The sequence below is a fragment of the Danio aesculapii genome, chromosome 16 (assembly GCF_903798145.1).
Source record: "Danio aesculapii chromosome 16, fDanAes4.1, whole genome shotgun sequence".
Classification (NCBI taxonomy): domain Eukaryota; kingdom Metazoa; phylum Chordata; class Actinopteri; order Cypriniformes; family Danionidae; genus Danio; species Danio aesculapii.
Genome location: NC_079450.1, coordinates 47,267,967 through 47,294,593, shown reverse-complemented (window position 1 = coordinate 47,294,593; position 26,627 = coordinate 47,267,967). Strand labels below are relative to the sequence as shown.

Here is a 26,627-nt window from a genome sequence, read left to right as displayed (position 1 = left end):
TTTTGTATCCATTTTTTTGTCCCAACATTTGCATGCCATTTAGACATGCTACTTATTTCACTTTGCATTAGAAGATTCAAACTAATTACCATCCCTTGTTTTTATTATTACTTTAATATTTGAATTACTTTAGTTTAAATAAAAAATATAATTTAACTTTTACTCAAGCATATTTTTGGCAAAATTTTTTTAATTAAAATTAAACTTTTAATGTAATCACTCATTGTCTTCACTTTAACAGAACCATTTTTTTTTAAACTTCGAAGTAATACCCCTGGGTGCATCTAAGTACAAAGTGACTGCCATTTTGTTAAATAAAACATAAAATATAATATTCAACTGACAATACTACACCTTTTCTAGCCATTTCTGCTTGAACATCAATATCACGTTTGTTGCGTCTAAAACCAGACTCGCAGCTGAAACCTAGATGATCAACAGAAAAATATTATATAAATGTTGCAGATTTTTTTAAGCACAGACAATAAGCACAGTGTTTGTTTCTTTCTAGGGCAGGGGAGTCCAAACACTGTCCTTAAACTAAGTTTGGGTAAACTCTACACTCGGTTAACAGTTCCTCTCCAAGATATCTGTATCTGAAATCGCCCACTAACCTACAATCACTACTCCCTACACTAGACCACTAGTATAGTCTACTCAAAGGAGTGAGTGGAGTGCACTGGAAGGGATGCCATTTTGTTTGTGTTTTTCTAATTGATAAAGCCTTCAGATGAATTACATGTCTTGGTCAGACCCATAAAGCTAGATGTTTATTAGTAATGAAAGTATTTTGATTTCCGTCATGTATACATATGTTACTGTGATTAAACTATTTTATTTTGAAACTTACAGTAGGATTACACAGTGGATGCCCTCTTGTGGTCAGATGTAGAAATTCGTTAGGCACATGAACTCTCGCTGTGTATTATGGGTATAGCTGTTGTGTGTACATGGGTTGTACATCTGGTATTGTGGTGCTTGTTATTGTGGGATTAATGCAGTTCAGAACATCCACTGTGTAAGGTGGCCGAGAGAGCTTAACGTAATGCAATTTAAGAAAACACGTGCAATTACAAAAATCTCCAGCAAATTAAGAAAAGATCTTCATTCCTTTGACAGACACGCTGCATTTTCACAAAATGCCAACAATTAATAAAATGTGCTGCATTTTCTCATAAGGCAAACATTTTACGAACGCGTTTTCTCACAACACAAAAAGAACAGAACACAACGAAAATGTTTCAAGGAGACCCAAAAACGTGACGAACGCCACTGTGCCATGACTATAGCTGCATCTCAAATGGTACACTATACACTATGCACTATATACTTATGCACTTACACACTCAGCAGCATAGTATATGTAGGTAGTGTTGTCCCAAATGGAGCACTAATGTTTTTTTACTAATCGGAAATTCAAACTGTTTCCTTGATGACGTTTGGCAGTTGCCAAATCAGTAAAATTAATGCCCACCCTACTGAAAAAAACAGCTTAAAGGCTAGTTGGCTGCACATTTGGCTGTTGGCTGGTTTTAGCTGGTTGACCAACCTGGTTTTAGAGGGGTTTTGGCCATTTCCAGGCTAGTTTCCAGCCATTTCCTAGCTGGTCAGGCTGGAAAATGGCCAGCTAAAACCAGCTTGACCAGCCTAGACAGGCTGGGAGCCCAGCCAAAACCAGGCTGGAAATGGCTGGAAACCAGCGTGGAAATGGCCAGATGGATTCCTTTAAGATGGATTTTTCAGCAGGGCAAACTATCAAGTGATACCTGCCATGAGTTTAACCGCATTCACCATCGGGAGGCGCTATAATCACTCTTGTAGGAGAATTTTGCTTTCACCATCCAAAATAAATAAAGTTATCCAACATGTGCACCCGATAGCTCTGTCCCTTCCACTACGTGAGCAATCTTGTGGTCGTTGAGTGCAAGAAGTGTCCATCATTCCACACTTCATTTTACCAGCTGAATGAGTGCATTATCCTGGTAATTAAAGTGCACTTATTAGAGTTTAGTGCATTTTTTTAAGTTTTCAATGTGAACACACTACTTACACTATTTATACTACAAAATGGCGTAGAATAGTGCATAAGTATGCGATTTGGGATGCAGCTTATTGTTCAGTGAAGTTGTAGGTGATCTTTGAAAGGTGAGTTTTTTGTTTGTTTATTTTAATATGCCAATTCTTGTGTCTTTAGTATTTGTTAGCCTTAATAACCTAAATAGCTGGGCCCGTCAAGTTTTAGGGTTGCAAATCACATACTTATGCACTATTCTATGCCATTTTGTAGTATAAATAGTGCAGGTAGTGTGTTCACACTCAAAACTCTAAAAATAATAAGTGCACTTTAATTACCCGGATGATGCACTTATTCAACCGCTAAAATGAAGGTGTTACGTTAAGCTCTCTCGGCCACCATAACTGTGGTTTCACTCACAACGATAAATGGCTGCTCCCACAAATATTAGGATTTAAGGGTATAGGGGCTGATTTCTGATACTGTCTATGTTTGGACACCCCTGACCAAAGAAAATTTTGGTCTGATTTCACACCTTTTCTCATCATTGAACGAATTGTGGTGGAATGAGAGATGAAGGCCAGGCCAGCGTCATTAAAAACAGCTGCTGTATTCTCTCCACCGCCATAAGAACACCCCAGATCATAAGACCTCATAGAGGCAAACACCTTTGCACAGGAAAATAAGAATCATAAAAAAACTCTAAAAAATCCAACATCGATTGTCTATCTGGTACAAAAATGAAAGTACACACCTGTTTCTGAGTGAGTTTGTTTTGAGCCCCCAAGGCGTAAATGGCTTTGTCCACAACTTGTAAGGCTACTTTTGCATTATTCTGTTTTCCTACATCAATGTCAAGCTCAGCTGTGCTTTCAGGTTCATAATTATGATTGCCATATTTATGATGCAGTTTTACCTCAAACTAAATGGGAGGTAAGAGAGCAGAATATTAAAGTGGAGTATTTGTTTGTTATTGAAAAAAATAACAGTAACCTTTTGACCATTTAAAATTAATGTAAATGTTTTTTTTTTTATTGTTTACCTCTCCCTCACAAGTGTCCTCTATGTCTACCCATACAGAATCAGCGATGATTTCACCCTCTTTGACATAGTAAAAAGCAATCAATCTGAAGGATGGGGTCATGTTTGGGTTGATTTGGATGGATTTTTTTACTTCAGAGCTTGATTCAACAGAGCCTGCTGATCTCAACATACCTCTGCTGACAATCTGAAGAGACACATGCTTTTCTTAAAGGGATAGTTCACACATACAAACGAAAATCAATTACTCACCTTTCTTTCTTCTGTTAAGTGCAAAAGAAGATTTTTTTTTCAAAAATGTTAGAAACTTTGAAACATTGACTTCCAAAGTATTTTCAGTTCAAAAGTTATAATGATAAACATAAGTGAAATTTAAGACCAGAGGTGGCGCTAGAGAGTTTGAGTTAGAGACTTCAGCTTTGCTGTGGTTCATGTTGACACTGCCCTCTATCATTGTGCCAAATTACACAACTTTCCCAATATGGTTATATGGGCTTCCATTCCAATTCGGCGGAAGAAGAAGCGGAATAATAATAATAATAATAATAATAATAGGAATGCTAACGGAAACAATAGGTGCCTCCGCAGGTTTACTGCTTGGCCCCTAATAATACAAATGATACAATACATTTCTTAAATTAACATATTTTAATAGAACATATTTAATTAGAACTTCTAATATAACTTCACTTTAATTTCATGATACATTTTAATATAGTACTTACCATATAATATATTTGCCCATCTTCTGGATTACCTTTGGGGTAAAATGTGACTTTCAGAAAGTTTCCTGATGATAAGACCTGATTTGTGACACTCATATAAAGAAAGCTTGTGGATTTCATCGGATGCACTTTTCTTGTTGACTTGGCATTATCCACAGTTGCCTGTAGAAAATACTCAATCAGGAAAATACACCTTACATAACAGGGAATTTGAATTTTGAAAGTATGTTTGAATTTTGAAAGAAATTAACACAGCAAACTCAATAATTCGGTGCTCTAGCTTAAAGGGATATTTCAACCAACAGCTGGCATTTCTGCCATCATTTACTCAACCTCAAGTTGTCCCAGACCTTTATGAGCTTCTTTCTGTTTTCGAATGCAAAAGAAGAGGATTGATGGATTGATTGATTGATTGATTAAACAATGAATGGCTTTCATCTACCACCATTCTTCAAAATGTCTTTGGTTTTGTTCAAGGTTTGGAACAACGTCGGAGTGAGTTTTTTTTCTTGCAAGCATTATGTATTTGGGTGTATTAACCTGCACTAAAACTGAAGGTGGCTTTCCTTCTAAGTTGAAACTGTAAAATGCGATTCCTTCTTTATTAGTAGCAACAATTGTAGACTTTTCTTTAGTGTTTGAGACATCTAATTTCACTTGAACGCCTTCAGCAGGAGAACCATTTGGGTGACGGACTGTGACCTAGACAAAAACATAATTAACTGACATTAAAGAATGAAACCATTAGCAAAATATTATCAAATTTGTGAAAGCTGCCTTGATGAATTCTAATAATTGATTAGTAGTGAATTACAATACTCTCTGACTGGCAGTATTATATGATCATTGTATTGTGATTATAAACATTATAGATATATATGTTTTCTTTACCACTGCTTGTAAAGGAAATGCAGGTGTGTAAAACAGTCTTGTCCGAGACAGATCCACATTGTACGGACTCAAAACAACAGGAAGGAAGGTTTCAGATTCCTGTACCTCACCACCTTTTGAGATGTGTACAGTCATATTAGGTGAAGAATTGATTGTGTTCATATATCCAATAAAAATATTACCTTTTTCATTATAAAATGTGATCATAAAAAGTATGTTCATGTTATACTTGTTGCACTTTTAGTGCCTTAAAGTTTAAATAACACTGACAAAACTGATTGCATGAGTGTTTACTTAAAATATCTGTCACTGTGGCAGAAATGTAGAATTGGGTCCGAGCTGTAGCCAGTTCTTCTAATGTTGTGTCCAGTTTTTGGGTGATGTCTGAAATGTTAACTGTTATCTTTGCAAGGCCTTCTTTCACCTACCAAAGAGAAAACACCATTAGCAATCAACAAGATATAATCTGCGATTTTCACATCCAAGGCTTGTTTGGACCCAAAAAATAGTTCATCAACATACACTATATTCAAATTCATGTTTATAAACACATTTCACTTAAAATGTGCAATATATGCAGGATATGTCAAATATATTTGACAAATTATAATTTATGTTTAATATATTACTATATTTTTCTTTTTTCTGAGGCCTAATGGTACTCAATAAAGTTGAGCCCAAAATGACACAAACATTTTACGTTTGGTTTCGTGTTGGTCTTATAAATAATTGAAAAATGTCAATAGTGTATGTAAATGATTTTAATGGAACATTTTTAAACAATGAAGACACTTTTCACCTAGAAAAGTGTCTTCATTGTTTAAAAATGTTCCATTAAAGTCATTTAAATATGCAATAAAACATGCAATTAAAGCTGAAACTCTTGTGTTATGAGGTTATTTGGCTTAGAGACACATAGGTGTTTTATTTTCAGACGTATTATTATTTATTTACTTACAGATCCAGTTTTCTCCAATCCCTTGATGAATTCAGTTTCAGGGTTATTCTCTGGCTTGTCTTTTTTAATCCCAAACCGACAGTGGAAACCACCATCAATGGTCTTACCATATGAATATCTTTCAGTTTACAAAGACAAAAAAAAACAAAAAACAAACAATTTTGTTTTAAATCTAGTTTCTCAATTTTAGTGCTAATTCTAAAAAAAAAAAAAATCATTCATTAATCTGAATTTGAACTTACGAGGCCTGAATAGTGAATGTTAATGTCTTAGCATTTGCTTGCAGAAAGGCTTTCTCTGAGTGAACTGAAACACCAAAGCTGGGAAGAACTTACAGAAATGCATTGTATTTGAATTGCAGTAGATGAAATACAATTTATGCAAGTAAAGTAATTCTTACTGACATTTATGTCTTAGTGTAGTTTCTTTTCACTTACCAAACTTCTGGACTTTGAATTCGCGCACTGCTGCATTATCCACATCACCTTCATAATGTGCTGTAATCTTCCACACACCAGGTCTATAGAGATTAATTAAATATATTAATTAATTTCTTTAAAAGTCTGCTAATATACATTTCAGTGAGCATTATAGTTTCCTTTTGCTGTGTTATAAAATGAGATCAACTGTACTTGGAAACATCAGGAATTTTGTAGTCTTTTGACAGAATGCCATCCAACACTCTGTACTTTGACTTCTTGACCTTGTTCCCATCAGCATTCTAAGGACAGATGAAGATGAGGTTTACCAATTTCAAGTATCTCAATTAACTAAAATGTATTTTCCTTTAAAGAGCCCTTACTATGGGTTTTTGAAAATGACCTTCCATGCAGTGTGTAACACAGCTCTAAATGATTAAAAACATCCAGCTGAGGTTTGAATCTAAAAGTCCACCTTGTTTAAAACTATTGATTCTTTAGCAAAATAGTTGACTCTGATTTGAATAAACGAATCGAGTTCGGTTCGGATCTTTTGTTTGATCGCATCGACGACAACGCGGTACATCACCAAATATGTACTTCCAGTTCCAGTAAAATGTGCACGCGCTTTCCCTCCACACACTATTGGAGGTGCGGGGATCACGGGACTGATCATGATGTGAAGATGACAATCACTGACAGATGGAGATTCGGCTGAGGGGAATAAAGGGTTAAAGTTCATTTTTATAACAGTACCTCAGTATAGCCAACCTAGAGCTGTGTTTGTTCCTGTCATTTTTCTAATGATTGATACAATAACCTATGCTGCAACGCGGGATTCGTCGGCCGTCTGCTATTGAAGGAGCAGCAGAGACTATGGGACTTTGTCAGACTTTGACAGGGACTTTGTCAGTAACTTTTACAGTTCAAATGGACCAGTTTCTTCTTCCTCTGGATCATAACATGTAAGTGTAATTAAAATTGTTGCCTCGTTTTGTGTAGTTTGCAAAATATGTGTTTAATTGTGAGTTATAAGTTGTAATCGCCCCGGATGGCTTGTAATCACATATCTATTATAGATCAGTGCTTGTACTGTATCTCTCAGTTTAAATCTTTATGGGGCTGTTAACATATCCCGTCCAAAACTACGTTAAAAACGTGATGCCTGCTTCTTCCTTTAACGATTTAAATGCGTTTCTAAACTGGCGATCCTTTGCTGTTTGCCTTTGCTATGGCCACCATCGACTGTTCCTCACATGTGGCACAGTCAATTTTCAAAACAGTTCAACTTTTGCCACTGTGTGGATTAATACTGAATGTGTGTCGTTGTTATTACTTGGGGTTAGGTTTAAGAGTAGAGTATATGCTGGTGTTTGACTGCATTGCTTTATTGCATTCCTGCAGTGGGCTCTGTAGCCACTGTAGCCGTGGTGGGCATCTCTTTCTGTCTAGTGCTGAACTCAGTCGACCAATTGCAATAGACTGGGTCATCGGTCCAATCAGGGCAGATTAGCTACACGCTAAGGAGGGGTTTGGGAACAAATGAATCGCTGAACAAATCATATAGGAGTCACTGGGATAATAGGTAAAAATAAATGCATATTATAAAACCATGAAAGTGTTTTTTGACCTTGCACGCAAATCAGCATGTTGTTAGAGACCCCCAAAATCAAAGTATAACCCTTTTTAATGCAAAATAGAGGCTCTTTAATGTGAGATGCAAAAAGCATGTTATTCGTGCAAAATAAATAAATATTACTTACAAATATAGAGACATAAACATACATCTCCAATTTTGGTCGCATGGAGTGATCGAGAGTGAAGATTCTGAATCGAACTGTAACAGGAAACACAGTAAGTACAATCTTAATTAAGACATGCTACATTCATTACATAATAGATTACATTAAAACTTATGAAATATATCATTGCCATACTCTTGTAGATAATTCCATATGCAGAGTTACTCTATAGCATGGTATAAATCGATCCAAGAGAGGTGAATGCAATGAAGAACCAAAACTAATATTAACTGTCATCCACAATTCATGGATATCATATATTTCAGGTAACAACATTTTAGTTGTTGGTTGAAAACTAAAAGTGTGTTTATTGTACCTTTCTGTGTGGGGTTGTATATGGGTTGGTCCGTCTGAATAAAGATGTAGCCATTGTGTTTGGAGACCAGAACACGCGTTTGCTGTCTCTGACCATTAACCTCACATGCCAGGTTTAGATAGGGAGGCTCTCCATTGATTGACTTCAGGTTTGAAACTGTATTAGCTAATATCTTGAAGAGAAAATACATAATATACAAGTTCTGATGGGAATGTGAATGCTTATATCAGGAATATAGTAACAGCTACACTTTCATTAAGTAATCTGAAAACACACACACACAGATAAAATACACTTCTGCTCTTGGTTTTAATTTGCTTGTAATGTGTCTCTTTACTTAGATATGTATTACCTCAAGATTCATATTCTCAAACTTTCCTTTTTGGTTTATTGTTTTGGTTTCCTTTATGGACATGGGAACGCGTGTCTCCGTTTCTAACTGACAGGACACCGGTTTGCCGAGCAGTGCCTCCCCGACCTGAATCATTATAGGTTCTTTTACACCAACATGAAACACACTCGGAGCAGTAATTAGGAATCTGGCACACAGATGGAAAGAAAAAGAAAAAAGTGTCAATAACTTTTTAGTTTAACTCATTTTGTTTAGTTAAAAATAGTTAGTTTTTGACAACACATTTTAGAAAATTCTGAACATCTACACTCTAAACCCAGCTGTTGTCATTACTAAAGATATTAAGTTATTTTAACTTGACATTACTTAAAATACCAAGTCAAACAAGTGTGTTTAACTTACTCATTAGGCAGCAAAAAACATTTAAGTAATATTTTGAGTTCTCTGAACTTAACATTTTAATTTCTTTGAACGATTCACCATGTTTCTGTTTAAAATGATTGGTTGCACTTGAAATTCTGCATTGACAACCACACTGATTGGTCAATGTATCGTCACCTTGGAATTATAAGGTTCTATCTGCGTTCTGAATGATTTTGAGGTATTGGGCTTCAAAGTTTTTGCAATCCATATAGCACAGTATGTATAAGTATAACAGTATGTGTGCAACATTTGTTTTTGTTTTTTAAAGAAGTCTTAACATGTAAATAACTTATAAAAAACATCCTATAATATAAATAAGCTGTCATTTAATAAGAATATATCAATAACTAAATTTTGACCAAAATGTCAGATAGAACCTTATAATTCTAAGGTGATGATATGTTATTTGACATAAGGTGGTCATTTGCTCATTCTGCAGGACAAAGGCACTACCGAAAGAGAAAAGTGAAATTAGTAAGTAGATATTTAAATGCTTATATACCTTTTTTCTTAATTGATATACATGCAGGGGCGACATGGTGGCACAGTGGGTAGCACTGTCACCTCACAGCAAGAAGGTTGCTGGTTCGAGTCTCGGCTGGGTCAGTTGGCATTTCTGTGTGGAGTTTGCATGTTCTCCCGAGTTTCCCCCACAGGTCCAAAGACATTCACTATAGGTAAACTAGGTAAGCTAAATTGTCTGTGTATGTCCTGGTCCTCCTGTTTGGGGGTTGAGCATTGGGCTAACAACCTACCTCGTAAAAATTTTATGTTACGAAACTTTAACATGGTGCGGCTAAATATCGACTTTGATATAAACAGCCCTGGGAGTAAGTAAAAAATATAAAAGCTGAAAAATTTGGAAGTTTAGTCTATTAGCCATTTCAAATGATCTGTACTTAAACATTTAAGTTATCTGAAATTAAACATTTAAGTTAATTTAATGAAGAGACCACATTTGGTCAAATCGACTAATTGAGTTGTCAATTTCCCATTACTCAAACGAACTGAGGGAATCACTTTCCTTAAATCATTTGAGTAGTCTCAACTTATTAGGGTTTACAACATACAAGATAATTATTGTGTACATTGGTGATCAATATAATTATTAGTTGTTATGTATTTGACAGAAGTCTTTTCTGATAACTTAAGCTAAATTTATTTGCATCTATAAAAGCTTTCATTTCCATTTTTTTTTATAACATACAAATAGCTCTATATAAATAGAGTGTATTTTGGCCCTCTCTAAAGTGAGTTAAAATTACTCAGCAGCAAAGTTAAAGTTAATGAGACAATTAATAAAGTGATTATTGAACACTGATAATGAACACCTGCTGTTAACAAGCAGAATCACAGTAGAAAAACACAAAACTACAACTGACTTTAAACAAAGTTTTATTTCTGTCAGATGTCCACAAAAGTCCACATGAGATTTACTGAGAATGAACTGTTTTAGTTATGTTTTGCAAAAAATCAACATTAGGATTTTTTTTTTATGTCACCATTGTGGAGAACATTTATTTAACACCTGCCGGTGGCCTGCACAGACCTGTATTTTCTCCACGACGGACGTCCGGTGTTCTCAAGCCTAGACTTCAGCTAATATGAAATGTTGTAGAGTCTAGCAGAAATAAATCCAAACAGGTTGGTAATAAGTAAAGCTGCTGTTTGTAGAGTTGCTTATTTAATCTAATTTCATCTAAAGCACTGCTCACACAGTGCGATTTCAGCCATGATTTTTTTTTTATCTGAGACAAATTTGGGAAATCCTAAAAGATTCCTAAAATCCTAGGCTAAAAAACATGATCTTTGATCGTTGGTTTGACATGTTTACCGTTGTGATCAGATTTTCCCTCTGATGAAGTTCTGGCAGAGTCAGAAGATTTCACATACTTTCCTGCACTGTGACAATAGCTGTGATGAGCGTCAATCCAAGAACCAATGGGACGGGGTGCTCAACCCTGTTCCTGGAGACTTACCTTCCTACAAAGTTCAGCTCCAACCCTGATCAAATACACCTGAACCAATTAATTAGGACCTGAACAGCACTTGATAATTACATACAGGTGTGTTTGATAAGGGTTGCAACTGAAATCTGCAGGAAGGTAGATCTCAAGGAACAGGGTTGAGCACCCTTGTAATAGGAGCTCCGAATTTGAAGACACAATCCATGAGACAATTCAAACGACAAAATTCTAAAAGTAAAATATATCGCAGCGTCCACAATACTATGAAGCAAGAAAAAAAAGTTTTTTTTAAGCATTGATAATTGTAAGAGGGTGATACGGTGGCACAGTGGGTGGCATGATCACCTCACAGCAAGGAGTTCACTTGTTCGAGCCCCAGCTGGGTCAATTGGCATTTCTGTGTGGAGTTTGCATGTTCTACCCATGTTTGCGTGGGTTTCCTTCGGGTGCTCCGGTTTCCCCTACAGTCCAAAGACATGCGGTACAGGTGAATTGAATAAACTAAATTGGCCATAGTGTATGTGTGTGAATGAGTGTATGGGTATTTCCCAGTGATGGGTTGCAGCTGTGGTGACCCCTGATGAATGAAAGGACTAAGCCGAAAAGAAAATTAAAGAATGAATGATAATTGTAAGAATTATAATTACTTTCTATTCAATATCCGCAAAAGGGGTTAAAAAATTGTCCTCAGTCAGAGGCTCACACACAACAATACAAATGCAATAAATAAAAATTTGCAATCACAAATACTGTACATTCAGAAATACACATTTTATTTTAAGATCCTACATAAAAGGCCAATAGCAGTGGAAACAAATGTCTTCTTGTACTTGGCCTTTTTCGCTAAAGCAACTTTAGACCATCTTCCAGATGAAAGTAGATGAAGAAAAAAACATATAGCAAATGGGAAGGGTCTTTTCTATTAATAGAGGTTGTTCTCTATTAAAATCTCTCACCAATTTCTTTAACTTGCTTTATTTATCAACCTTAAATGATTTTGATGAGCGATTTATATGGCAATAATAACTGATCATAATAGAACAGCAAATCATCATATTATAATGATTTCTGAAGGATCGTGTAACACTGAAGCAACAAGGAAAATTTAGCTTTGAATCACAGGAATAAATTAAATGTAACTCCTATGTTAAACTACTATATTTAAAATGAAAACAGTTTTTACTGTATTTTTGCTCAAATGAATGCTGAATTGTTGAGAAATATTAGCTCATTTTAAAACAATAACATGAGTTCTTTAATTCATTAATGTTTCCAATTTTTGAAGAATATAGTGTATGGCTTAATTAATCCAGACATTTTATCTTCAGTGTAAACTACATAAATAATAATTTAATTTCGTGGAATAACTTGAGCTGGATCTGAATGTGAAATTAAATGAACGTGGTCAATTGTGAAGGACTAAATATTATTCACTGAACAATATTATGATAAATAAGACAAAACATGACAAAAGATTTTGTTAACTTAATAAGTTAATGAGTTAATAAGGTTTCAACAATTTCAAAGCTGTTTTAAATCAGTTCAATCTATTTTAATTTTATTAATTTGACTTTAAAATAAAAATGAAGGGAAAATTAAGAGAGCCATTAAAATAATATGTTTGTTACGTCATAATATATTTTTTTTCTTTTTGGTGTTGTTTTACCTAAAAAATATAACCACCCGCCTATTCATTATTACAAATATTACTAGTAACACTTTACAATACAGTTTCATTAGTTAATGTTATAGTTCATGTATTTACTAACATCAACAACCAATGTACAAACATTTATTACAGTACTTATTTATCTTTGTTATAGCATTATTAAATATAATTCATTTACCACTAATAAAGTTATTATAATAAACAATAACATTGTTTTATGTTAGTTCTTGTTAACTTGCAGTGCTTTTTTGACTAATGTTAAACTTTAAATTTTAAATTTAAAACATTAGTAAATAATGATAAAAAATGATGAAACTTTGACTTTGATGATGACTATTATAAAGGTTGTACAAGTAACGTTCCTTTTTATTTCATGCTAGTGAAAACATTAACTAACATTAAAGTGATAGTTCACCCAAAATACATATTCTGTCATCATTTACACAACCTTCACTAGTTCAAAACCTATTTGAGTTTCTTTTTTTTCTGTTGAACACAAAGGCAGATATTTTGAAAAATGCTGGTTGCTGGGACCTATTGACTTTAATATATATTTTTCCTACAATGAAAGTTGATGGATCCCAGCAACCAGCATTCTTTAAAATATATTATTTTGTCCTCAACAAAGAAATTCATAAAGGTTTAAAAGCAAGTGAGGGAGAATAAATTATCATTTTCATTTTTGGATGAACTTATCAATAGTAACAACAGCAACATTGATAATATTTATTTGCACTGTACAATTCTTACCTCTGATTGCTATTTCCCTGAACAGCACAGCTCATGCAAAGCAGCAGATAGAGAAGAGAACGAATTCGCTCCTCCATAGTGAACGTTTAGGTCTTGTGTTTGCAGATGATTTCAGACTGATTTTGTTCTCTCAGCTCTGCTGTGCAAATGTTGCACAAGAGCAACTGAGTTATTTGGGGTTTAATGGGGTTATCATATTTTTCAGCTGTCATTGCACAACCAGTGCTTTCCCCTAAGTCATGTGATTTGAAAGAAACTCAAACAAATATGGCAAAAAAATCAATAATTTGGTTCTAATATGTTGGAATAGGAATAATTTTGAGAATGTGGTACAAAAAAACAATAAAATGGTTCAAAATAAATTAAATTCAGTTGTCATATTTAACTGTTATTATTATTATTATTATTATTATTATTATTATTATTATTATTATTATTATTATTATTATTATTATTAGTAATAGTAGTAGTACACTGTAAAAAAAATCTTGCCTAAAATTCTTAAATCAAGTGAACATTTTCAGTCATCTCAACTTTGTGAAACTAAAAATATTCAGTTGAAAACTGATTACAATTAAAATAATATAAAAACATTTGTTGTAATGAATTTTTGTTACATAGTTTTCTACAATGTTCTAGTAGTACGATTGTATAAAAATGTTTTTTTTTAAATAAAATAAAAATTAAATATATTTTCAGATGCACTACATCTAATTGTCTTTTGATTTTTTTTTGTTAAAAAAATAGCATTTTTCTCAGCCTCCCATGTTTATGATCAGTTATTTTGTTTTAAATACAATGAAAAGCCACACACAGGAGCCTGATAAAAATGCAAAACATCTTTTGCATCTGATCTCTTCATTTTCAGTAATACTACTACTACTACTACTACTACTACTACTACTACTATTACTACTACTACTACTACTACTACTACTACTACTAATAATAATAAAAGACAATCTTACTTGAAGAAAAGATGTGCATGTTCCTTGAAGCACAAGATGGTTGGATCAGTCTAAACTGTTATGCTGGTAAACATGATCATCAAGCCTTTGCTTAAGTTCATTTAGTACAGTGTAAAAAAAACACACAATCAAACAATCTATCAAATGGAATTGCTTATTCATACAGTAGTGTACAAACAAACAGACAAACAAAAATATAAATATTGTTTATTTAATATCTGATATTTTGCACATTTATTATATCATCTAATATTTTTTAGATGATATTAGTGGTTTTATCACAGAGGACATTATTCAGTATTATTGTAGAACTTACATAATGAGTTTCTTTCATCTTCTTATTAACTCAGTCCGGAGTAAATATGAATAAAATATTTTTGGTTCATATTTTATTATCTCTAGATTATTAGTATTACTACTTCATTTATTTTTCACTACTTCTTGAGAATTAATTTCTCTCTCTCTCTCTCTCTCTCTCTCTCTCTCTCTCTCTCTCTCTCTCTCTCTCTCTCTCTCTCTCTCTCTCTCTCTCCCTCCCTCTCCCTAAATGTAATTAGCCTGGTCAGTGGGCCTGCTGTGCCTTGACCTGGTCGCTTGCATTGCTTTTTCGAATTTCTTGATCCTCTTGATCTTCTATTTTAAATATTTTACACAAACTGTCTTTCCCATTTAGAGAGAAAATCACCCCACATAATTAATGTCACTATTTGCTTTTATTAAATAACAGGGCCACACTTTAAAATAATGGTCCATTAGTAAATGTATTTACTAACATTAAGTATGAATAATCTTGTATAACATCTATTAATCATAGTTCAACATTAACTAATTCTTTATTAAAATCTAAAGTTGTGCTTTTTAACATTAGTTAATGCACTGTGGGTTAATATGAACTAACATTATAACATTAACTGACATTAATAAAGATAAATACATACCATATTAATGTAAATATAAATGTATAATATAAATGTATTAATAATAGTTTTAATAATAGTTTTTGTTCATAAATACATTAATTAACATTTAATGATGGACCATTATTTTAAAGTGTTACCAATAACGCATTTTTGCAAAAGTTATTATCTTCAACTAAACTAAACTAAACTTAACTAAACTAAACTAAACTAATCTAAACTAAACTAAACTAAACTAAACTAAACTAAACTAATCTAAACTAATCTAAATCTGCAATCATAATTCTGGTGGGAAAACAGTCAAAGGGTTCAGGTTCATTTAAAAAATGACATAATACCCAGCTGGAGAACTACTGTAGGCAACTCAGCATTTCCATAAGAATTTTTCCAATTCCAAAAAATGTCATTTTCACAAGCGTTCACTAACATCCAATACTTTTCCAATGTCTTTTTCCCTCCTTTTAGGACTGTAATCCAGATTGCTGAGAGTGGCCTGCCAGAGGCATGATGTCCATCCACAACTCCTGCACAATAATCAGGAAGACGCAAGAATTGCGTTTGGACAATCAGTCTCTGACTGCCAGAAGACACTGGAGAATGACCACAAAAATCAAACCCAAAACAGAGGTAACAGGACGACACCTTCTGAAACAGATTAAATCACACACGTAAACCATATAAAATCAATAAAAAGGTAATATGATGTTAATATAATATAATATAATATAATATAATATAATATAATATAATATAATATAATATAATATAATTTAAAATAACATAATATAATATAATATAATATTCTTTAAAACAACTAAATGAATAGTTTACTCTACATCTTCATCTCCCTGATGGTAAACCATGAAATAAATCCAGCTTTTATTTTTAATTTACTGCCAACCCTATGGCAATGTTAATCTTTCCTATCTTACCTTTAGTTGAATTGTCCACTTTCATCCTTCAGGAACTTCAAATGCAGTTGATAAATCCATACAAGAGTTCTGTGGTCAGTGAGCGTCTTGGTCAGCGTCCTGTTCTGTCTCTGTCGGTATCTGTGTGTGTCCACATCTTTCTCTGCCTTTCCTTCTATCCATCTCATTACATGCAGCAGTGGGGTTGCCTAAGAGACCAGGCCTGAAAAGAGAACATCTCTTGTACTACAATGCAAGGAGAAAGTGACATAGGATTGGGGGATGTGGGGGGTTGAGAGACGGAGAGAGAGAGAGAGAAAGAGTGAGGAAGAAGTATAGATGACAGGTGGATGGATGCAAGAATAACTGCATTGGCTTGTGTGACTATGCTGCCGGATAGTCAATCTGTTGGAGAGAGTGTCTCAAGCCATTGAGTTTAGCTAATAAAATATTGCTGGATGATATGCAGAGCAAACTGGACCTTTTTTTTAAGTTGTCACTTCACTGGTTAAAAGGTTTGTAGCCACATTATAGTGTCATGAGTACTATAAACTAACTTATATACATATAATAAAATTACCATAAATTGAACACTTGATAATGTTTTACTTTGCACTTGTTTAACATTAAATCCTTTATGTACACACACATACACACACACACACACACACACACACACACACATATATATATATATATATATATATATATATATATATATATATATATATATATATATATATATATATATATATATATATATATATATTCAATTCAATTCAATTCACCTTTATTTGTATAGCGCTTATACAATGTAGATTGTGTCAAAGCAGCTTCACATAAAAGGTCACAGTAAATAGGAACAGTGTAGTTCAGTTTGTAGTGTTTAAGTTCAGTTCAGTTTAGCTCAGTTCAGTGTGGTTTAATAATCACTACTGAGAGTCCAAATACTGAAGAGCAAATCCAACGATGCGCAGCTCTATAGATCCCGAAACATGCAAGCCAGTGGCGACAGCGGAGAGGGAAAAAAAACTTCACCAAAGGCGGAAGTGAAGAAAAAAAACCTTGAGAGAAACCAGGCTCAGTTGGGCACAACCATTTTAATTTCTCCGCTGGCCAAACTTTTGTGCAGAGCTGTAGTCTCAGTGGCGGAGGCTGGAAGCTGGCCTCAGCGAAGACTCGTCTGTCTCTGGAGCGTCACAGGAATCAGTCTCATGTTCTCCACTCCTCCATGACCATCACAGTAGCTGCTCAGGATTCGGCCAGGTCCAGGATATAAAAAACCTTGGGATCATCTCGTCGTTGGTCTTGGATCGAATCAGTGACTCTGCATAGTCTGAGGGCCTCGGGAAGAGCATCCCCAGGTGGAAATGGAGAATAAAGAAAATAATTAGCGTAGCTGATGTTCACAGTGTATATCAACAAGTGTATGCTTTACTGAACAGATAGGTCTTTAATCTAGTTTTGAATTGGGAGAGTGTGTCTGAGCCTCGGACGTTATCAGGAAGGCTATTCCAGAGTTTAGGAGCTATAAATGAGAAGGCTCGACCTCCTTTACTCGACTTTGCTATTCTAGGTACTACCAGAAGCCCTGAGTTTTGAGACCTTAAAGAGCGAGTTGGATTGTAGCGAGACAGAAGATTGGTTAGATAAACAGGAGCTAGATTATTTAAAGCTTTATATGTAAGAAGCAATATTTTAAATTCAATACGAAACTTAACAGGCAGCCAGTGTAAGGAGGATAAAATTGGGGTGATGTGATCAAATTTTCTAGACCTGGTAAGAACTCTGGCAGCTGCATTTTGTACTAATTGAAGTTTGTTAATAGAGGATGCTGGACAGCCAGCAAACAGTGCATTACAGTAGTCCAGCCTAGAAGTCATAAAAGCATGGACTAGCTTTTCTGCATCTGAGATGGATAGCATACTTCGTAACTTAGCTATATTTCTCAGATGAAAGAAAGCAGTTTTTGTGACATGGGAAATATGATTTTTAAAAGTTAAATTGCTGTCTAATATGACACCCAGATCTTTTATAGTAGAGCTAACGCTAACTTTGTATCCCTCTAATTGTAGGTCGAGTTGTGAGATCTGCTGTGTACAGGATTTAGGCCCAATAAGTAATAATTCTGTTTTGTCTGAGTTTAAGAGAAGATAATTGTTGGTCATCCAGTCTTTAACATCTTTAATACACTCAGTTAGCTTAGACAGTTCAGACATCTCGTCAGGTTTAGTTGAAATATATAATTGAGTATCATCTGCATAGCAGTGAAAGCTGATCCCATGTCTTCTAATAATGTCTCCCAGGGGTAGCATGTATATTGTAAACAGCAAAGGGCCTAAAACTGATCCTTGAGGCACCCCGTATTTTACTGGGCTGATTTGTGAAGGCTGTCCATTAATATTCACAAACTGGTAACGGTCAGATAAGTATGACTTAAACCATTGTAGGGCATGTCCCTGGACACCTGTAGACTTTAAGCGATTAATAAGGATACCATGGTCAATGGTGTCAAATGCCGCACTAAGATCGAGTAAAACTAATAGCGAGATGCACCCTTGGTCAGCAGCTAAGAGTAAATCGTTGGTTATTTTCACTAATGCAGTTTCTGTACTGTGATGAGCTCTGAAACCTGACTGAAACACTTCAAAAACATTGTTGGTCTGCAGAAAGGAGCATAATTGAGCAGAAACAACTTTTTCTAGTATTTTAGATATAAATGGAAGGTTTGAAATAGGCCTATAATTAGCTAAGTTGCTGGGTTCCAGTTGTGGTTTCTTAATAATAGGTTTAATAACAGCTAACTTGTAAGGATTTGGAACATGGCCTAAAGATAATGAAGAGTTGATAATGTTAAGAAGAGGTTCTCCTATAACAGGTAGCAATTCTTTAAGTAACTTTGTTGGAATTGGGTCCAATATACACGTAGCTGATTTAGAGCTATTTATAATTTTGTCTAGCTCTTCCTGTTTTATGATTTTAAAGCACTGTAGGTTATTTAGATTCAGAGACGTGTTTACTGGATCTGAAGTATAAGGCGGTGCAGAAAGTTTAATATCTCCTATTTTCTGTCTAAAGCCTTCTATTTTATCACTGAAAAAATTCATGAAGTCATCACTACTAATTTGCGGTGGAACGTTTTGTTCCAAAGATGACCGATTATTTGTTAATTTAGCAATGGTGTTAAATAAGAATCTAGGATTGTTATGATTATTTTCTATCAGTTTGCGGAGGTGCTCAGCCCTGGCAGATTTTAAAGCCCTCCTATAGCTGGACATACTGTCTTTGTATGCAATTCTAAAAACTTCTAAATTAGTTTTTTTCCATTTACGTTCCAGGGCACGGGTTGCTGTTTTGAGAGCGCGGGTTTGACTATTATACCACGGTGTAGTTTTATTCTCTCTAGCCTTTTTTAGTTTGATGGGTGCCACAGTATTTAAAGTGCTAGTAAAGATGGCATCCATACTGCTGGTTACTACATCAAGGCCATTTGCGTTTGCGGGTGCATTTCGAAGTAGAGAAAGATCAGGTAAGTTATTTATAAATTCATCTTTGGTGGATGGAACAATAGTTCTACTAGGGCGATATATCGGAGCAGATCTGCTAATTTCAGGTAAACACAGCTTATATAGTAAGAGGTAGTGGTCTGTAATATCATCACTTTGTGGTATAATGTCTACATCAATGACCTCAATTCCATAAGACAGAATTAGATCTAATGTATGCTTTAGGCGATGGGTTGGACCAATAACATTTTGCTTTATTCCTAGTGAGACCAGCAAGTCCGTAAACGCGAGCCCTAATGTGTCGTTAGCGTCATCTATGTGGATGTTAAAGTCTCCTACAATTAGTATTTTATCAGTTTTAACTAGTAAGTCAGAGATAAAATCAGAAAATTCTTTTAGAAAATTGACATAGGGTCCTGGGGGTCTATATATGGTGATTAGAGCGAGAGATAACAAAGGTTTTTGCATAGTGTTTGGAAGGACAACATTAAGTGCTAGTACTTCAAAGGAGCTAAATATAAGTCCGTTTCTCTGATTAACATTAAGAATATCACTAAAGATTGACGCGACTCCACCACCACGACCAGTTTGACGAGCCTCATGCTTATATAAGAATCCTGGAGGAGTTGCCTCATTTAAACTAATATAGTCATTTTGTTTCAGCCAGGTTTCAGTGAGACAGAGTGCATTAAGATTGTTATCTGTTATTATTTCATTTATGATAAGTGCTTTAGGTGCTAGTGACCTGATGTTTAGGAGACCAAGCTTCATGAAATTTGTATTTTCACTTTTTAGTGTTTTTTCTGGTTTAATTCTTAATAGATTATTTCTGGAGCACACAGTACGTTTGTTTCTTGATCTAATAATACGAGGAACAGACACAGTCTCTATGTGGTTAGCTAGGTATGCATTACTGATATTTATGTGGGAGGAATAGGAGTCTATGTGGCTAAATTGCGAATTTTGTGAATTTTTACTTACTAGTCAGATAGAGCGAAGTGTTCTGGAGATGTTGTCCGACAGGAGTTCAGCTCCAGCTCGACTGGGGTGCAGCCCGTCAGCGCGGAAAAGCCTAGGACGCTCCCAGAAAAGATTCCAGTTATTGGCAAAGAGCAATTTCTGTTCTTCACACCATGTTAATAGCCATTCATTCAGAGCAAAGAGTCTACTGAACCTTTCATTTCCTCGGCGGTAGGTAGGAAGCGGTCCAGAAACGATGATCTGCGTGGCGGGCGAGGAGCGTCGAACCGTCTCGATCAGGCTCCTGAAGTCCTTCTTCAGGATCTCCGTCTGCCGGAGCCCGGTGTCGTTCGTCCCCACGTGGAGGACGACGGCACCGAGGCTCTCGGCAGCGCTCAGGATAGTAGGTATCTGTGCAGAAATATTCTTAACTCGGGCACCAGGGAAGCAGAAAGTGCGTACTTTGTTACCTTTGGAGGAAGTGGAGCGGACGTGGCGCACGATTGAGTCGCCAATGATGGCAACATCGCGACCAGTCTCGCGGAGAGGGGCGAAGCGGTTCTCCGTGGGGATCTCGAACACCGGAGGAGGAGACGTTCTGCCCCGGGACCGGGTAAGCACCTTACGCGGCTGCACCCAGGGGCCGTGGTAGTCGGGTGTCGGCGTGAACGACGCCTGGGCGAACCGCGTCCTCGGTGCGCTGGGCCTGGACAGAGAAGCACACGGGGTTGATGAAACTGGGAGATTGTCGTTGTATCGAACACTTACCTCAGACGAGCGAGTACGGGTTAAGAGCAGAGCCCTGATGCCCTCTCGCTTCGTCTCCAGCGAGCGAATCTGGGACTCCACCGCTTCCAGCTCCAGCTCCAGCGCCTCCATCGATGCCTCTCCTGCACTCAAGGACAGACACGCAAGCGACATTGTACAAGGTGAAGAGCAAAGTCAGAAAGTGAGAAAATGAGTGAGTGAAAGAGGTCGGTAGCTTTAGCTGACCAGCGGTGCTAGCAGGCTAAAGCTACAAACACCAAGCGGATGCTCGAGAGACAGAACGTTTAAAAGTAGATTTGTTTGTAAGAGTGTGTTAGGGGATTGTTCACCCCAGGTAGGAGAGATAAATATTTAGCGAATGAGGAGGTATTTTATGATAAAAATGTAAATTACGAATCTTCAATGCCTCCTCCATCATCTTGGGCTGGCCAATCCTGGAGCACCTTGAGCTTCTTTGCTTTCAGGAACTTTGATGTGGAGGCTGAAGTATGAGAAGGAGCGCTATCCTGCTAAAGAATGAATATTGAATATTCAGTAAATATACTGAATATATTTATTCTTGCTGGCTGCTTTATTAAGTGCACCTTGTCAATATGATCTGCTATAATAAAATCGAGCAACATAATGAGGAACAAATGTGGTTTTAGTGACTTGGCTTTACCTACGTGGCATGGTTGTTGCTACCAGATGGGGTTATTTGCAAAATTATTTTAGAAACAGCTTATCTACCAGAGTTTCCAAGTACAAACACCTCTATGGTTTAAAGAACATGAAAAAATATTAATTGAGCATCAGTTATGTAGGCAAACAATGTCATGTTAGTCAGAAGACAATTGGCAGAGATTAAGTTAATAGAAGGACATGAGGACATGACTCAAATAACCACACACAGAAGTCACATCTCTAACCAAATTGGCTTCAGCAGGAGATGAAACTTGTTAACCCTCATCAGCTAAGAACAGTAAACACTTTATTTTAATGTACAGTTTGTGCTATTAACAAACCATTAACTGAGACTATTTGCTCAATAAACTACTAATTAGCTGCTTATTAATATTAAGGAAGCAGATAGGATTTAGGTATTGGGTAATATTAGGGATGTAGAATTAAATCATACTTTATTCTTATACTTTATTCATACTTTTTCTTATACTTTATAAGTACTAATACACAGTGAATATGTTAGGTAATAAGCCAGTAGTCAAAAGTGTAAATTATTACCTGACCTAAAGTGTTAAGTACAGTCTACAGTTTGCACAGGCTGGAGTCATCATGCTTTTCATCAGGGGTACTGTCACGATCACCAGTGATCTAACAACCAAAGATCGCTCGTAAACATTCACATTCACATGAATTACAATCTTGCCTCATAATGGACTACAAATCCAAGTCACCACTGATTAGACATTCACAGCTGCGGCTCATTCCCTCTCCTCACCTATATATACACCTCTCAAACACACAGTTGTTGCTGAGTCTTGTTATCTGTTTTAGTGACATTACAACACGTTTTCCTTGCCTTGCCTTCTGTGTTGTGAACCTTCGCTTTGTTTTGTTTGATCCTTCCTTTATGCTGCCTGCATTTTGACCACTTGCCTGCTATTATGACTACGACTCTGGATTGCCCATATACATCTGTTTGTTCCTGTTTGACCTCTGCTTGCCTGACCATTCCAATAAACCTGCATTTGGATCTGCACCCTTGTTGTCAGTGTCACATCCCTGGTTACAGGTACAGGATGGTGGTGGTGATCTAATGGTGTGAGGAATATTTTCTTGCCATGCTTTGAGTCCCTTTGTACCACTTGAGTACTTGATTGTTGTTACTGACTATCCCTCTATTACAGGTTTTGCTCAGGCCAGGGTTGAAACCAAACCAAACCAAACCAAACCACAGCATACCATGCAGAAGAAAAGTACCTCTAGCTAATATCACAGAATGACCTTACAGTATACTAATATTCTAATGAGAATTAGTTGGCATGTAGTTGCAATGTTATCAACAAAATGTGTTAAAGGGACATCCAAAATAAAATACCAAACCGGTAGCTTATGGTCTGAAAATCTTCTCCAACTTATGACAATGCTTTAATCCCCAAAGCTAGCACATTAAGGTAGACAGAGGACCAGCAGATCAGGGCTCTTTCATGGCCATCACAATCTCCAGACCTGAATTCCAATGGAAACCTCTGAAATGTAAGATAAAAGGGTCACCTGCCATTAAATAAATCCAGACTTCATGAATTTTGTCCCCAGGTGTGGCATTATGACGCAAATAACAGTGTGAATGCTTGATTGGAAGCATGCCAGGATGCATAAAAGCTGTAATTGGAAATCAGGGTTAGTCCACCAAAAGTTAACATGTATTAGTATTACTTTTGTATATACATAAACCTGTATATACCTTCCCATATACCCCGTCCCCCAAAAAACTAAATAAAAACGCTATAAATATATTTATAAAGAAAGGGGAAGAATTGCTTTCAGTAGGTTGTAATAAAAAAAAGATATAATTTTATCCAAACATATACCTTTAATGCATCATGAAAAACTGCTAATTGTGCAGTGGTCCTTTACATATATTTTTCCAAAGCTGATGTAATAGACAACTTAGTACATGTTGGATTAAATCATCTGAAGTTGCTGAGGCATAATTTTAGTTTTTTAAACTTTTAAGAACACAGGCTAAACCTAGAATACAATAAAATGAACAGAAAAAGACTTTTATTTTTTACATTTATTATTATTATATATATGAGCTCTTTTGGAGCACTTAGAAATGCCCTAATAACCACACGAAGACCTTGGCAATGCCTTAATAATGGCTTATCAAACACTGGGAGGTTAACATGTAAAAACCTATCGAACATTTTATTTTTTATCTATTCTAATATAAAGCACACAATACCATAATTAGGCACCAAAACATCAGACATGTATGAGTTCATTTGAACCAACTTAGCGGTGCCCTAATAACCACTCAAAGACCTTAGCAACATTATAATGATGCCTAATCAGTACTGGTAGGTTGAAATATATATATAAAAATAGCAATTTTTCTTTTTTTGTTCATATCTTTAATTTATCCTTAAGTACCTCTAAGTGTGTGTTGACTCTTTGGGCTTAGTGACGCTAAGTCAAATCACTTCCTTTATGAAATGCTCCTTTAGCAGGATAGCGCATATATTACCACTGACCACTGTGTTGCCATAGTAGGCTTCAGACAAAAGGGTGTGTCGTGGGAAAGACTGGCTGAGGTCAGGAGTGAGGGTCAGGAGGTCAGGGATCACCAGCAGCTGGACAACACACAAGAGGAGACGAGGGTGAGAAAGGAGCAGAGGGCGGTGGGCCTGCAGCTGCTAACACAGGGTCTTCAGCAAGACATTAACATTGAACTGCGCAACAAGAAAAGATATTGATGAGGGTTTGTGCAAAATCCATGGACCGGTCTTCAGTTGACAAGCCCAGATCGGCAGAAAACCCACTAATGTGTAACGGTCCATGCCTATTAACAAGAGTGATTTCGTGACATCTGTTTCCAACAATATTGGTATTACGTGTCATTTATGTGTGATCCAGGGCTTGCAAAATGTCCCAAGAAAAACAACGTCAAAATCTGCATCCGGGCATCCCAGCAGACAATACACAATGTAATATAAATACATTCAAAGGCAACTTAAATGCTGAAACTTTTTCATATATACATTATTTCAGGGCACTTATTGAAACATCAGAAATATATTACAATATTAATAAAAATATATTTGTTTATTATTTCCAAAATGTATTTTTATTCTTTGGGACCTTCATTGAAAAAGAACAAATTAATAACTGATGCATAAATGAAAATATTAAAAAGTAATAACAAAATTTCTCTTTATTCATTTTAAAAATGCTATAAAGTGAGGCATAATAAAGAAATATTACGTTAAAATATAAAACACACCATACATTTCATGTATATATATATATGTATATGTATATATATATATATATATATGTGTGTGTATATATATGTATGTATACATATATATGTATATATATATATATATATATATATATATACAGTTGAAGCCAGAATTATTTGCCTACTCTGAATTATTAGCCCCCGTTTATTTTTTCCCCCAATTTCTGTTTAATGAAGAGTTTTTTCAACACATGTCTAAACATAATAGTTTTAATAACTCATTTCTAATATTTGATCTATTTTATCTTTGCATTGATGACTAAATAATATTTGACTAGATATTTTTCAAGACACTTCTATACAGCTTAAAGAGACATTTAAAGGCTTAACTGGGTTAATTAGGTTAACTAGGCAGGTAAGAGTAATTAGGCAAGTTATTGTATAAGGATGGTTTGTTCTGTAGACTATCGGAAATAAAATTAGCTTAAAGGGGCTAATACTTTTGACCTTAAAATGGTTCATAAAAAAATTAAAAACTGCTTTTATTCTAGCCGAAATAAAACACATAAGACTTTTTCCAGAAGAAAAAAGAAAATTTCTTTGCTCTGTTAAACATAATTTGGCAAATATAAAAAAAATCTTAAAAATTATAAAAAAAAATTCACAGGGGGGCTAATAATTCTGACTTACACACACTATTTACTTAATTTTGATAATTCCAAAATCTCTAACTACTTTTATTGATAAGGGAGTGAAAATATTATCGCAGGGTTTATTGTGCTGTTCTTGGTAGAGATGAATGTGGTCTGAATTACCAATCCACGTCCAGGCTGCTTTCTTTTTAGGGAGGAGTGAAGGTGAGGTCAGCCATGCTAAGGTCAGGTCAACTTACTTGTGAGGTTTGTGCTTGGGGGTCAAGGGGAATCTGCCAAAGGAGCAACTAAGGGGACAATGGCAATATGCAAATGAATTTTGGGATGGTCCATTTGGTCGCTGATTTACATTCCCATATGTCCTCCATGAGAACTTGCATTGTCTAAGAGTAATCAGATTTCTATGAAAACGTCTATACACAATCCAAACTGCACCCTTCACCAAGGGATTTAAAAGCCACTAAACTTCTGGCGGGATGGATTGTAAGGGACGCTGGAAATGCCGGCAGAAGACCTGAATAAGAAGAGATCAGAACAATATAAAAAATTTTATGATTAAAGTTAAAAACCCTTGTGAATGCATCTTTCATGGTTGGATGAATGAAGTAGGATCTACAGTAGTTGCAACAGCCATTGTCTTCTATTTACAACACTTTTTTCTAGCACACCGGTTCAACTGATCCATTTTAATAAACAATTCCTCTGGTTCT

General features: G+C 35.5%; 1 protein-coding gene across 1 annotated transcript in view; it reads right to left on the bottom strand.

Annotated features, from left to right (window-relative positions):
* The window catches only part of c4b (complement 4B (Chido blood group)), a 36,943-nt gene extending 23,468 nt beyond the window's left edge, over positions 1–13,475 (bottom strand). Inside the window, exons 1-16 of the mRNA XM_056474965.1 lie at positions 13,328–13,475; positions 8,519–8,705; positions 8,167–8,338; positions 7,812–7,885; positions 6,262–6,350; positions 6,067–6,149; positions 5,872–5,959; positions 5,630–5,747; positions 4,966–5,095; positions 4,672–4,784; positions 4,321–4,482; positions 3,781–3,942; positions 3,057–3,242; positions 2,769–2,936; positions 2,550–2,682; positions 355–426 (exon numbers count right to left, since the gene is read on the bottom strand). Of these exons, the coding sequence (XP_056330940.1) occupies positions 355–426; positions 2,550–2,682; positions 2,769–2,936; positions 3,057–3,242; positions 3,781–3,942; positions 4,321–4,482; positions 4,672–4,784; positions 4,966–5,095; positions 5,630–5,747; positions 5,872–5,959; positions 6,067–6,149; positions 6,262–6,350; positions 7,812–7,885; positions 8,167–8,338; positions 8,519–8,705; positions 13,328–13,404 (2,014 nt within the window). The 5' untranslated portion in view covers positions 13,405–13,475. The remainder of the gene's footprint in view (positions 1–354; positions 427–2,549; positions 2,683–2,768; positions 2,937–3,056; positions 3,243–3,780; positions 3,943–4,320; positions 4,483–4,671; positions 4,785–4,965; positions 5,096–5,629; positions 5,748–5,871; positions 5,960–6,066; positions 6,150–6,261; positions 6,351–7,811; positions 7,886–8,166; positions 8,339–8,518; positions 8,706–13,327) is intronic.
* Between the last annotated feature and the right edge of the window lie 13,152 nt (positions 13,476–26,627).